General features: G+C 39.3%; 1 protein-coding gene across 13 annotated transcripts in view; it reads left to right on the forward strand.

The window, feature by feature from the left end:
- Window positions 1-14,953, forward strand: part of MPHOSPH9 (M-phase phosphoprotein 9) — a 58,825-nt gene that overhangs the window by 16,905 nt on the left and 26,967 nt on the right. For 10 of the 13 annotated variants that reach the window (XM_060401119.1, XM_042234563.1, XM_060401122.1 and 7 more), the window contains 7 exons: window positions 2,867-2,957; window positions 4,593-4,699; window positions 7,947-8,072; window positions 8,234-8,694; window positions 9,003-9,158; window positions 12,971-13,058; window positions 14,678-14,893. In XM_060401119.1, coding sequence (XP_060257102.1) covers window positions 2,867-2,957; window positions 4,593-4,699; window positions 7,947-8,072; window positions 8,234-8,694; window positions 9,003-9,158; window positions 12,971-13,058; window positions 14,678-14,893 — 1,245 coding nt within the window. The remainder of the gene's footprint in view (window positions 1-2,866; window positions 2,958-4,592; window positions 4,700-7,946; window positions 8,073-8,233; window positions 8,695-9,002; window positions 9,159-12,970; window positions 13,059-14,677; window positions 14,894-14,953) is intronic. The other 3 variants (XM_060401120.1, XM_012097711.3, XM_060401124.1) reach the window with 1 other exon arrangement.

A 14,953-nucleotide genomic window follows, 5' to 3' on the forward strand; every position in this document is an offset into this window, starting at 1 on the left:
ATTGGAATAGGTTGGCAGAAAAGGAAAATGTTTTCTTACATACTAGTTTCTTTTTTGTTTGTTTCAGCGTTAACTGAAATTCAGTGGAGACTTTTTCACTTCTGATAAACTACATATTTGTGGTGTGTATCTCACTGGATTCACTGTCTTTTGCTACTGTGAATCAGTATTTGTTCAATGTAGCCCTGTGGTTCCCAGAATTTGCTGCACGTTGGAGTCATTAGGCAGAGAAGGCAATGGCATCCCACTCCAGTACTCTTGCCTGGAAAATCCCATGGACAGAGGAGCCTGGTAGGCTGCAGTCCATGGGGCCGTGAAGAGTCAGACACGACTGAGCGACTTCACTTTCACTTTTCATTTTCATGCATTGGAGAAGGAAATGGCAACCCACTCCTGTTCTCGCCTGTAGAATCCCAGGGACGGGTGAGCCTGGTAGGCTACCGTCTGTGGGGTCGCACAGAGTCGGACGCGACTGAAGTGACTTGGCAACAGAGTCATTAGGAGCGTCAGAAATCTGGGACTCCCCTGGTGGTCCAGTAGCTAAGACTCCACGCTCCCAGTGTAGGGGGCCTGGGTTTGATCTCTGATTGGGAAACTAGGTTCCATATGCTGCAACTAAGATCTAGTGCAGCCAAATGAACAAATTTTTAAAAATCTACTTACACCTGGCCACCAGCCCCAGATGGTCTGCCCTCATTGATGTGGTTGTGACCTGTTACCAGGTGGTTTAAAAGCTCCTCCGCTGAGTCTTCTGGGCTGTAAAGCTTGAAACCAGTGAACTGGCCAAGTTTTCTTCCTCCATTCAGTGGAAAATCTGATGAGCAGCCGAAGGATCAGCCAAAGGTACTGTCTGAGAGATGCCGTTTGGGGTTAGGTCTTCCTAGTAGTCTGTTCTGCCTCTGGGGATCTCAGTAGGGCAGAGGGTAAAGCTGTGACGAGGGCATGATGTTCTTTAAACTTTTCCTTTTCTTTGATCATCTCCTAAACAAGTTTTATTTTCCTATTTTTTAAAAGGTGAATTCGATATTTTTGATATTAAATCATTAGGGGACATCAAGTTTCTTTGGTATGTCTGTTTTAAACAGCTTTCAGGTACTGGGGGTTGGTGAAACAAAGACACCACACCTGACACGTACTTTTTACGTGCCTAATTCTCAAATTCTGTGGATTCACAAAAGTTGGAACTTTCCTCTTTATTTCATCCTTTCTCATGTCTCTCATTGTTTTTTTTTCATTTTCAGCCTAAATCCAGGGAATCTTTATGATCAGAATTCTCTTGGGATCCAATTTTCTTCTAATACAATATAGTTTATCTGGGGGTCTAGCTATTCTGAAGCACATCTTGAAATTGGATAGTGTTTAGCGCAGGGGTTTTCTAAAGCTCCAGCTGGTCTTTGTTTCCTTGGTCCTTTGGGACAGACTGGCTGTTACCATTTTCCCAGCTGTGGCCTCCGTGGTGGTTTTTCAGGTGCTTTAGACGGTTACTGATGAAGGTCCTGTGCTAGGCTGAGGCTGGTTTCTTGGAAAGGGCTTTCTTGCACCATACTTTCCCTTCTCTTTAAAAATGGGCTGTTTTCTTCAGCCAGTGCCTTATGGGGTGGAAGAGCAGCAGATGATTATGTGAGGTAAGCCCCCTCCAGCCAACGCAGTCTGCGTTGGCTTATCGCTTTAGGATTTGCACCTCAGAACTGGTGCAAAACAAAATATTTCACTGGGAATTTTTCATTTAGTCTTCTGCAGTCAGCTCTTTCTGGTCAGTTAAGTTCGGATATGCAACAGAAATTCGAACAGATAGGAGTTGTAGAAGAGACATTTGACGAAAAAGAGGTTAAAAGTGGTGCCTTAGAAAGCTGTGCCTGCATACTCAGTTGTGTCCGATTCCTCGTGACTCCATGGCCTCTAACTCACCAGGCTCCTCTGTCCGTGGGAGTCTCTAGACAAGAATACTGGAGTGGGTTGCCATGCCCTCCTCCAGGGGATCTTCCAACCCAGGTATCGAACCCTTGTCTCTTATGTCTCCTGCATTGACGGGCGGATTCTTTATTATTGGCTTTACCTGGGAATCTGAGGAGGATAGAAAAAGAAGGCTGAGCAGAGATCCCCTTCTTGGTAGGGAGAATGTCAGCAGCTTTAGCATGCTTTTATTTTGGCAGTGGGTCCACGGGTGCTTGTAAGCAAATAGAGCCATGTACTTATTAACAGGAATTGAAAGTTTGGAGGTGGAACTGATAAGAAAAATTCCAATGAAAATAATCTTTTCACATATCTCTGTTTGGAAACACAGATTTCTTGTGACAATGCCAGAGATACGGTAAGGAAATTTTAACTTGGAGTTTTTAATTAGAATTGAGGATAGGTAAGCATTTTTAACCTTTTCTGGTAACCAATTATCTGTATATAAGATAGTCTACTGTTTAGAGTTCTTGTTCGTTATTTATGTGCAGTTTTCAGAGTTGATTTATTGCAGTCTTACTGATAAAAATGAATTATTACAGCTTTTACATTAATTTTTGTACTAAATGACTGTCATTCTAGGCACTTGAAATTTCTTTTGGAAATCGATGGCAAATTAGGAATCCGTTTTCATTCTGAACTTTTTAACACCTGCTTCCGGTTTCTTCTTCCAGCTCTACAGAGAATCAAAATAAATGTGTGTAAATTACACAGGAGTAGAAAATCCTTCACTGTTAATTCCTATCATTTTGCAATTATTGGAACCATGGGGAAAGCCAGGCTGACTTTCTTTGTGAACCTCTGAAAGTTTCTCTGTGCCTGGGTTTGACACCTGGCTCATATTCCTTGGGTCAGCAGTTTGTGCCTAGCAATTTTAAACTGTCAACTGATGGCTTGCTTTCTTCATTTTTAGTCTGATTTCACTGCTGATACACATTCTCGAGCGTTTTACTTCAACAAACCAGATGAGGGTCCAAATTCTTGGATGTCTGATTCAGGAACAGGTATGATACTTGTTTTGTTTTCTGGCCTTACCCCTCGGCACGAGGGATCTTTGTTCCCCAATCAGGGATAGAACCTGTGCCCCCTGCAGTGGAAGCATGGAGTCCTAACCACTGAACCACCTGGGAAGTCCCAATACTTATATTTTTAAGGAGTTTTTTTCAAAATAGTAATGTGTGCATTTCTCCTAGGGTGATAATTGTGTACAGTATACTAAAGGGGTTTCTAAGACGTATTGTGTGTTGTCTTATGTCTCTGCATCTGTAACTTCCTCAGTTGCCTTAATTTGTGCTACAAGTTTTGAAAAGATAAAAGTGTTTTGTTTTTTTTTAACAGTTATTTCAAATGGCTACAAAAATCATCTCAGCGTTTTCTCAGATATCCAAAGTGAATTAAGAAATTCAACTCCCCTGTGAGCCATTCTGTATTCTCCATGGTGAACTTATTTTAGTCTTAATGGCTTTACACACTAACTCCTTATTCCACCATCCCACATCCAATTCAGGATGAATCAGCTTTGCCTGTGAAAGTTGCCAGACTCTAGCAACTGTCACCACCTCCCTGCTCTCATCTTCACAGAGCCTCATCACCTGCCCTCTGGGCTCCCATAAGCCTCCTGACCAGCCTTCCTGCTTTCACCTTGCACCTTCCATCTGTTTTCAACACTGTAGCCAGTGCGATCCTTTGTAATGACCGATCTGATCACGTGACTCCTCTGCATAAACCCTGCGGTGGGTCTGCTGTGTGCAGAGTAAGAGCCCAGAGTTTGTCCTTAATCCCACAGCCTACATACATCTAGCCCTGCTGTTGGACCTCAGTGTCTGCTAGTCTCCCCTTTTCTCTGATTTAGCAGGGAGGCTTTTTGCTCAAATATGTGAGATGAGTTCTCGTTTTAGGGCTTTTGTTCAGCTGCTTCCTGTACGTGGAATGTTCTCTTCACTCCTTTTGGGGGGAACCTCCCCATACATGGCTAACACGGCCAACCATCCTATTCAATAAGAGCATCTGTCCTCCCTTCCACACACACTGCATCCTCCCTTACGCCCAATTTTAAAATTTTACCAGAGGAGAGTGCTCGCCACCTTCTGATATAGTGTATATACTATAGTTTTTTGCCTCCTCCCTGCAGCTGACATAGTAAAATAAGCATTTGAATCGTTGAGTTTTTTACATTGCTCCTGTGTAAGTCTGTACTTTGCATAAAGAAATTGTTGTCTTTTTAAAAAGTATATTTATTTTAGGGACTTCCCTGGCCATCCAGCAGTTCAGACTTCACCTTCCAACACAGGGAGTGCAGGTTCGATCCCTGGTCAGGGAGCTAATCACACATGCCTCATGTCCAAAAAACCGAAACATAAACAATATTATAACCAATAAAGACTTTAAAAATGGTCCACATAAAAAAAACTTAAATATTTATTTTATAGTTCAGTTTAAAATATTTGAATCATTAAGTTAGGACTCCTACATGGCAAGACATTTAAGTGAATTTTTTTCCCTTCTAAATTCAATTTTCTGTATCCAGGTAGCCAAAACCTCCCATATTTAATTTTCTTTAGGTAGAAATAAGTTTTTCTAGAAAGCACTATTATTCTTTTTCCTCACCTTTATCTATTCTGTATATTTTTTCACATTAGGACTGACTTACTGGAAACTGGAGGAGAAGGACATGTATCACTCTTTGCCTGAGACTTTAGAGAAGACATTTGCACCAGCCTCCTCCACAGATATATCACCAAGCCAGGTAATTTAGTAACGTGACACACATGTATATTTGTGTTACACAATTGTATACTGTTTCATTTATAAATTTTGTATTTTTGAATTTCTGATATACAGGAAAAAGGCATGGGCTTTAAATCATACCTGCCTGCTTTCAGATTTGGTCTCTATCATTCATTGCTTGTGTGATCTTAGGAAAATTACTTAAAAATGAAATTTAAAATGCCCAGTGTCATATGAAATTAAATGACATGGTTTTGTGTCCACTATTTTCAATGTAGTAAGTACACAGATAAACTTCTTTTCCCGTTTCCAGACCTGGTTTTGATTTTCTGCTCTGTTATAACCTCCCACTGATCCATTTTGTCATAATTAAGTTACTGTATTGATTTTCTTTGAGCGAGGAATGTAAATATTTTATTGACTTCAAAGCAAAGAAATAAAAATATCCAGTATGTGCATATCGATGTATATCGATATATATATATCTCTCTCTCCTGTGCTTAGATCAGGGAATGAGAAAATAGGTTGGAGGAAAGGAGAGATATGATTAAAGTAACCAGGAGAGCTGTAAATACAAGTAACAGGCGTAGATGGACAGGGAAACACGGGACCAGCAGATTTGTGGACATCTGAGTCCCAGAGAAGGTGGAAACCAGCACTGTATCCTTCAGGAAAAGAGTAAAAGAGACAGATAAACCCAAAGAAGGCAGGGATGGGGAAGTGAGATTGAGGGGTCTGGGAGACTCAGTGGGCTTTGCAGTCATAGGCTCACTGTGTGTGTTTTCTTGATCTGCAGCATCTGTAAATGAACACTCTGTTTTGTTGACTCAAAATATAAAGTTCCCATCAGTTTTAAGACTTCATGCTTCCTATTCTACCAAGAAAAAAACATTCATCAATTAGACTGATGCAGTGCTTTCTTATCACTAAATTTATGTTTTATAGACTTAAACATATTTTTGTCATCTATTTCTCATACATACTTAATGAAAAATATAAGTGAAGTAAGTTAGTTGAAACATCTTTACCTTCAGGGGCTTAACTCTTCCCACTCTTCTCTTAAGTCAGTGCTGGTTTCTGTGTTTTCCATACTCCATTCCCCTTGGGCCACCAAGAGCATTGGTGACTTTACATTTCTTTAAAAGAGAATAAAAAGCCTTGGTGCTGAGTTTTTACCTGGCTTAGTAGTTATGTAGGACTGACCTGTATTTGACCCTCAGATGGGGAATGTTGCTCAAGCAGCTGATTCACTGTCCCTTAAATATTGGTTCTCAGGGATTTCAGCACAGGTTCAAGTCACTAGGATTTTCTTCCAAGCTGCTGACACCTGTTTGGCTAATTTTGATGGCTTTTTTATTTGCATATGAGCAGCCAATGACAATTGTGTCACAGCTACTACTTGACCAAAGGCATTTGTAGGATACCATTAATTATAAGAGGCATCCTCTGTTCAGAGATGTTAAAATATGACAAGAGAAATCGTAAAAGTAGTGCAAAGGGAGTTCTCTGGTGGTCCAGTGGTTGGGATTCCATGCTCTTACTCCTGAGGACCTTGGTTCAATCCCTGGTTGGGGAACTAAGATCCTACAAGCCTTGTGGCATGGCAAAAAAAAGAAGCAGTCCCTCATATAGGGCTGTGTGTGCTCAGTCGTGTCTGACTCTTTGTGACCCTGCGGACTGTAGCCTGCCAGGCTCCCCTGTCCATGGGATTTTACAGGTGAGAATACTGAAGTGGGTTGCCCTACCTTCTCCAGGGGATCTTCCAACCCAGGGATCGAACCCATGTCACTTGCATCTCCTGCATCGACAGGCAGATTCTTTACCACTGAGCCACCAGGGAAGCCCCACTATAAGGCTACTTTCCGAGTGTTTCTCTAATATGCTGTTTTTGATTCATTCATTTACCCATCTCTCTGTCCATCCTTCCCTTCACCCATTCCAAGGTGAAAAAAGTCACTTTGTATTACTATGAGCTCTAAATAGAATAGTTGTAACTCTTCACCCAGGCCCCCGGGGTAGTTTTCCTCAGGCTATAGCCAGAGCGGAAGAACTGCTGCTCAGCGTAGGCTTTAGCACTTGAAAAGGCTTCTAGATTATAGGTATATAAAAGTAAAATTTCAAAGTGGGGTTATAGAAATCATTAATTTTAAAAGTTTACGTTTAACAAATTAATGCCTTTAATGCATACACACAAATTATAATTGTCTTTTTCACAAGCTAGTTAAGGGTTTATTAAAAAATATTAATTCATGGTGCTCGGCAGTCTTTGTAGTATCTGGAAATGGGACAATTTAAAAGCTTAAAGCTGTATGACGAATGTGTTCTTTCAGTACTTTCAATGTATCTCTCTGAATCTGTAATACCATTTGAGAGAATGTCCACAGGTTAAATTTGAGGCCCAGAGTTAAATGGCACCCTGTCATGACCTACAGTAAGTCCCATCTTGAGATAAGTTAGGCCTGGTGTGTTACTATTTGGAGCTGAGGCCTCTTTGTAACACTTCCAGTGTAGCAAAGCCCTGATTTCAGTTGTGGAAGTTAGGATTGTATCTTCTTGTTTTTATAACTAATTTAAAGGAGGTCTTATTTTCATTGGGTAACTTCTTTCTTAACACTCCTTGTTGTCTGTGGTGTGCTGTGCTTAGTCACTGAGTCATGTCTGACTCTTTGCGACCTCATGGACTGTAACCCGCCAGGCTCTTCTGTCCATGGAGATTTTCCAGGCGAGACTCCTGGAGGGGGTTGCCACACCCTCCTCCAGGGGATCTTCCCAACCCAGGGATCAAACCCAGGTTTCCCACATTGCAGGTGGATTCTTTACCATCTGAGGCACCAGGGACTGCCAACTCTTAAACATGTAACTACAGAGCTAGGCGACTCCACTCTTGACACCTGTCCCTTCAAGGCACAGGAAATAAATCTGGCTGGAAGTTTTCTTGTTCCGCTTCATTCACTCATTACGAAGTCTTTTCTTTAGAACTTGGTTCTTATTTTAAGTAAGGAGATTACCACGGATTTTATTCTTTGAAAGTGTTCTTATGGTTTTAAATATCTTAGGTTAAAATTATACCGTTAATATTTATAGGTAACAGGTAATGGGGAATGACTTCCAAACTCTTATTATAAATCTGATGGTCTAGCATCTTGGTTTATTTTAAATTTTTCAAAAAACCTTTTTATGGTGCTGATCTTGATATCAGGTAAGTAAACTTTTTTCATCATTGATTCATTGATAATATTTGAATAATTTTGTTTCATATCTTTAAGTCTAATACTAGTAATGAGATGAAGCCACCATCACTGAAGGATATTTATCATAAAAAACAAAGGGAAAACAAGCAGTTACCTGAGAGGAATCTCACTTCTGCTTCCAACCCAAATCATCCGCCAGAGGTAAAGTTGTCAGCACTGCTGGGTGAAAATAAAAGATGCTTCCTGACTTTAACTCGCATCTTGAGCTTCTTTTCCCTAGGAGATCTAAAGCCTACTCACTTAAACAAACAAAAAAACCTGCGTGGAGAGAGAGAAAGCTTACTGTTCTGTCTTATTTCTAGGTACTGACTCTGGACCCAACGTTACACATGAAGCCAAATCAGCAGATTTCAGGGATTCAACCACATAGCTTTTTGAATACTCTTGATGACAGAATATCCTTTTCACCGGACTCTGTTCTAGAACCTAGTCTCTCTAGTCACTCTGACATAGACTTGTTTTCACAAGCAAGTCATATCACTTCTCAGTTATCTGGTTTCCCAAAATATCCTACAGATGCAAAAGTTTCGCCAGTGGACTCTTGGAAAAATCAGGCATTCCGAAATGAGAGTAGGACCAGTTCCACGTTTCCTTCAGTATATACCGTTGGTAGTAACGACATCTCAGTCAGCACTGTAGATGAAGAAAACCCTGTCCTGGGACCGCCTGTCTCAGTCAGTCAGTCCCAGCTTCCAGGTACAGCCAATGGTGTCCCAGAATGCATTTCACTGACTTCCCTCGAGGATCCTGTGGTATTGTCTAAGTATGTACTTCTGGGAATGGCTTGTAATGTTAATAGATGTTCTCTAATGTCTGCTTAAATGATGAAAATTGTTTTTATTGAACTTCAGTAATACATAAAAGTTAAAATAATTAAGGTAGACTGTCTAAAAAATAATCTTTTTTTGCTTTATTATTAGTAGCTGTCAAGTTGTAGATTAATCTCATATTTTCTATAGGTGTAAAAGGGAAAAGGCTGTATTTTTGATTATGAGAATGATTGTGTTCTTGTTTTTTCCTATTGAGAGAGTGAGGAGATGCTTTCTAAATATTTTTTCCTCTCACCAACAGGATTAGGCAGAACCTGAAGGAAAAGCATGCTCGACACATAGCAGACCTTCGAGCTTACTATGAATCAGAAATAAATAGTTTGAAACAGAAACTGGAGGAAAAAGAAATTTCTGCAGCTGAAGACTGGAAGAAAACCAATCAAATTCTTGTAGAGAGGTAAAACTTGTAATTTAACTGTAAAGTTAGTGCTTCTCCAATTTGGATATATTATTTTACCCAAAGCATAATATATTGTGATGATAAAACACTTTGAAAGCATGTAATTTCAATTTGAAATTCTTCAGAGAAACATGTTTGCCTAAGTAATTATTTTTAAAGATTTGAGCCATCCTTGTACAAAATACTGAAAATTGATGACATTTGTTTCATATGGGCAAAGTACTGAGACAGTTGAGCAGATTTTGTATATGTAAAGGCATGTCGTTTTGTCCTGTATACTTATTTCCTAATAAGTCTGTGACTGATGTCCTTTTTTCTTACCCAGATATGCATAGCTTTAACGTAGCCACTCATGCACCTGTGGAAATAATTATCTCATTTAAAAAAACCGTAGGCACACAGGAGTGTGTTCTCATATTAAGAACAGCTTTCTGCTTAGTTTAGAGATACTAGTATTAATTACAGCATACTTTGCAACATACTTTACAAATGATATTAAACAGATTGGAAACTGAAGGGTGGCTTCCCTGGTGGCTCAGTGGTAAAGAACCACCTGGCAATGCAGAAGACAACAGGTACGATCCCTGATCGAGGAAGATCCCACATGCTGAGGAGCAACTAAGCCATCAGCCCTTGTGCCACAGCTATTGATCCTGTGCTCTAGAGCCAGGGAGCTGCAAGTGCCGAAGCTCTTGTGCGTAGAGTCTGGAGAGTGGCCGGAGAGTAGCCCCTGCTTGTCACAACTAGAGGAAAACCCGCACAGCAACAAAGACCCAGCACAGCCAAGAACAAATAAATAAAATTATTTTTAAAAAAAGAAAAGAAAGAAAACTGATAGGGTCTAGATGACAGCAAATAATCCTTCTTTAGGGCAAAGAAGACAAAGCTTGAGAATAATTATGAGGGAGCTGAAGTCTTTTGGTCCAGTTAGCAGTCTTAACTTGTAGAATACGAGTAAAACTAGCTTTTATATCAGTGTGTGGTTGCTGTGGTGTTAACATGCTGTCTTAATCCATCCTGGTCATTTCTATTGCTTCCATTTTGCTGTTGGTGGTGGGGATGGGGTCCAGTGGCAGAGAGAAGTAGTTTGAAAAGAGCAAGGGAAAAAAAAAACAAACTAGTTTTAGGTTTTCTAGGATGAAAAGAAAAGAACAAATAGCAGGCTAGGGAAGTTGATTCTTGTGTGTATGTGTGTGTGTGTGTGTGTGTGTTTAGGAAGGCACAGATGACCACAGGTACTTCCTGTTGGAAATCAGAAGTCTGACAAAAGCGACCAGTAGGCCTTATTAGGTCAAAGAAAAGGTGCCAAAGAAGGCACAAAGTAAAGGGAAACTAGTTAAAATATTTTTATGTCTGGAACCCCTCAAAGTCATGAGGGAATGGAGGAGCAGCGTGGAAGTCAGTGTCTTACATAAATGAAAGTGTTAATAACAACAGCAGTCCATGGCACTGGAGTCAATGTGCCTGTAACATGCAAATGAAGAGCAATGCATTTTTGTCCCCTTCCACTACCCCCAAAGGATTTGGTTTGGCCTGAGGTTACTTAGAGGTAAATCATTTACCTAAGACAAAAACTGATAACTATGTTGGCAGTATATGTAGCAGTTTTTTTCAGACTTTAAAATTGTAAATTGGGAGTTCCAGTTGGGGCCATTAACACTTGTCATACAGTTGTAACTTAGGGGGTGAGATCTTTGGTATCCCAGAATCAGTGTGGTGATTAAAACAGAAAAATAACAGCACACCTACAGTTGACTATTCAGTGAACTGTATTATTATTTTCACTGTTTCATCAACAGTTTTATTAGTATTTCACTTCTGCAAGGCTTTGATGCTTTTATTGTTCAGTCACTCAGTTGTGTGACTCTTTGCAACTCTATGGACTGCAGCACGCCCGGCTTCCCTGTCCTTCACCATCTCCTGGAGTTTGCTCAGACTCATGTCCATTGAGTTATTGATGCCATCCAACCATGTCATCCTCTGTCGTCCCCTTCTCCTCCTGCCTCAGTCTTTCCCTGCATCAAGGTCTTTTCCAGTGAGTCAGCTCTTCGTATCAGGTGGCTAAAGTATTGGAGTTTCAGCTTTAGCATCAGTCCTTCCGATGAATATTCAGGATTTATTTCCTTTAGGATCGACTGGTTTGATCTCCTTGCTGTCTTATCCAGCACCACAGTTCAAAAGCATCAATTATTGGCCCTCAGCCTTCCTAATGGTCCAACTCTTATATCCGTACATGACTACTGGAAAAACCATAGCTTTGACTAGATGGACCTTTGTTGGCAAAGTAATGTCTTTGGTTTTTAATAGGTTTTCTAGGTTTGTCATAGCTTTTCTTCCAAGGAGCAAGCATCTTTTTACTTCATTCCTGCAGTTAACATCTGCAGTGATTTTGGAGCCCAAGAAAATAAAGTCTATCACTGTTTCCATTGTTTCCCCATCTATTTGCCATGAAGTGATGGGACCGGATGGGATCTTAGTTTTTTGAATGTTAAGTTTTAAGCCAGCTTTTTCACTCTCTTTTTTCACCTTCATCAAGAGGCTCTTTAGTTTGTCTTGGCTTTCTGTCATTTAGGGTGGTGTCATCTGCATATCTGAGGTTATCGATGCATATTGGATAGGAACCTGAACTCTGGAGCCAGACTGCCTTGCTCGTAATCCTAGTGTGGCTCAGGAGGAACTTGTCTTCTCTGTCTCTCTCTTCACATTTGTAAAGTGGGAATAATGGCAATCCTGACTCAGGATTGTGAGGATGAATGCAAAGTGCTTAACATAGACTGGGTATGTAGCCAGTGCCCAATAAATACTAGCTGTTATTTACAATACATCATTAAACACTGAGTCAAAATGTTAACTGAATTCTGTGTATTTTGTTATTTTCAGGTCCTATGATAATTAGCTTTACAAAGAATGTCCTTCATTATAAGAATAAGGACATTCATGCCAATTTGAATAATATACAAGGATATAATATGAAGTCTTTCTACCCCATCTTCTGTTCTCACATCCTAGACTTAATTTTTTGCATCCTTTTAGAAATCAGAGTGTATATGCATGTATAAATTGTTTTCATGACAAAGATCAAGCTGTTTATGCAGTCGTCTGTATGTTGCACGTTAAGTGTACAGTTCACTGGCTTTGTGCCTTCCCATTGTTGTGCTACCATCCCCAGTATCCATTTCCAGAACTTGTTTTAGCCTACTCATTAAACAATAACTCCCCATGACCCCTCCCTCCAGCCCCAGCAATCATCATTCTACTTTGTCTCTATTAATTTGATGCTTCTGGGTACCTTGTATGAATGGAATCACAGTATTTGTTCTTTTGTGTCTGATTTATTTCACTCAACATACTGTGTCCTTGAGGTTCATCCATGTTCTAGCATGTGTCAGAGTTTTCCTTCCTTTTTAAGCCTGAATAATACTCCATTGCATGTACACACACACACACACACACACACACACACACACAGCCTTTTGTTTATATCCATTCATCCCTTGGTGGACACTTAAAATTGCTTCCATCTTTTGGCTATTGTGAATTATGCTGCTGTGAATCTGAATATACAAATACCTGCTCATATCTTGCTTTTTTCACCTAATAATTCTTAAAGATTTTTTCATATCATTTTTAATATTCCCTGAATGCTATAGTATCAGGTTCATTGGGATATATTTTACTAAAATGGCATCCTTAGTCTTGGCTAACACTGGAAAATTTGTTTTATGTAATATTAGAGAATCAGATTTTTATAACACTTTCAAGAGAAAGGATATTGCTTTTGATTGTTTTGTTTCAATATATTTTTTTAGATGTGGCCAATTAGAGAGTGCTCTGAATGAAGCTACTAGTCATGTGAGAACACTTGAAAATAAGAATAACTTACTGGAAAGAGAAGTGGTAAGTAAGTATGGTATTTTTGGTCATTGTTCTAGTGGCTAAATGTTTAAAAATGTAAGCTTTTTTATTAACTGAACTTTAGAGACAAATGAATATTTTTATAAAAGCATTATATGTTGCTTGTCTTCTCCTTTAGGATTTCTTGTTAAGATTCCGTTTTGAATGTTGCTGGCTTCATATGATAACTACATATTTTACCCCTTAAAAATTTTATTTTTTAATCAGGATATAATTTGGACATTATAAAACTCATGCTTTTAAAGTGTACAATTCAGTGGGTTTTAGTATATTTACAAATTTATGCACGTTTGACCATAATTAATTTTATAAGTTTTTTCTGCCTTAAAAAGAAATCCCAAACCCCTTTAGCCATCCCTGCCATTCACATACACACTCTTTTCAGCCATAAGCAGCCATTACTCTGCTTTCTGTTTCTATGAGTTTACCTATTCTGGGTATTTGGTGTAGATGGAATCACATCATATGTGACCTTGTGTGTCTGGCTGCTTTCCCTTAGCATCAGGTTTTCAGGGTTTATCCATAGGGTAGCATGGGCCAGTATGTCACTCTTTCATAGCTGAGTAGTTTCTGTGGTATGGCTCTGCCACATTTTGTTTATCTGTCCATCAGGTGATAGGTGGGTTGTTTTCACTTTTTGGCTATTATAAATGATAGTGCTGTGAACATGTGTATACAAGATTTCCTATGGACATATTTTCAGTTTTCTTAGATATATAAGTAGGAGTGCTTAACCTTTTCCTCTTAAATAACTTGTTTTTCCCCCCATGCACTGCCAAGTTTTATTCTTTTGTGTGTAATGTTACAAACAAAGTTTTGCTGGAAAATGCATTATGTTCTAGACATTATTTCTGTGTCTTTGATGTTTATTTAGTTATCTTTGTCTCCTCCTAAACTGTGGCTTCCCATTTGGTTCAGTGGTAAGGAATTTGCCTGCAGGAGATGTGGGTTCGATCCCCTGGGTCAGGAAGATCCCCTGAGGAGGAAGTGGCAACCCACTTCAGTATTCTTGCCTGGAAAATCCCATGGACAGAGGAGAGAGGCTGGCAGCTACAGTCTATACGGTCGTAAAGAGTCAGACACAACTGAGTGACTGCACCTCCTGAACTATAAACTCATGAAGTCAGGGACGTTTCTGTTAATTTTACAATTCTAGCACCCTAGTAACCTGGTGGATTTGCAGTTAATGATTATTGAATGAATATTAACAGATCAGATGCATTTTGAATTTTCTTTTATTTTCATTATGAGACAATATGGTAAGAAATGCTTTTTTTCCCCTATAAATATTAATGTGAGGCAAAAAATTCCAGTTTTGCTCTCAGTTTCCTGATAGTCATGGTGATTTTTTCCTCTTTAAAGTGGTCTGTAGATGAGTCTTGGAATCAGAATGCCTCAGTGCTTTTCTGTGTATTATTCTGTTGGGTAATCCTTTCTAGTCTCCATTCCTAGGATATAACAATATCAATTGTGTTGATTTCCATTTCTATGTTTTTATATCTTAGTGTCCACAGTTTATTAGCTGCTATTGAGACCTCTGTTTTTTTTTTTTAAATTATTATTATTGAAAACAACATATTATCCTTGTCTTTGTTTTGTAGAGTGATTTCAGAGAACGTTTCAATGCAGCCAGCAGTGCCTCCAAAATTCTGCAGGAACGAATTGAAGAAATGAGAACAAGTAATAAAGAAAAAGACAATACCATTATTCGACTGAAATCTAGACTTCAGGATTTGGAAGAGGCATTTGAGAATGCTTACAAACTCTCAGATGATAAAGAAGCAAGACTAAAACAAGAAAACAAAATGTTTCAAGATGTAAGTGACAAGTAACGATAACTCAGTCTGTGGTTGGCTAAAAGTCGATTCAGGCTTTGT

This window comes from Ovis aries, chromosome 17 (assembly GCF_016772045.2).
Source record: "Ovis aries strain OAR_USU_Benz2616 breed Rambouillet chromosome 17, ARS-UI_Ramb_v3.0, whole genome shotgun sequence".
Classification (NCBI taxonomy): Eukaryota; Metazoa; Chordata; class Mammalia; order Artiodactyla; family Bovidae; genus Ovis; species Ovis aries.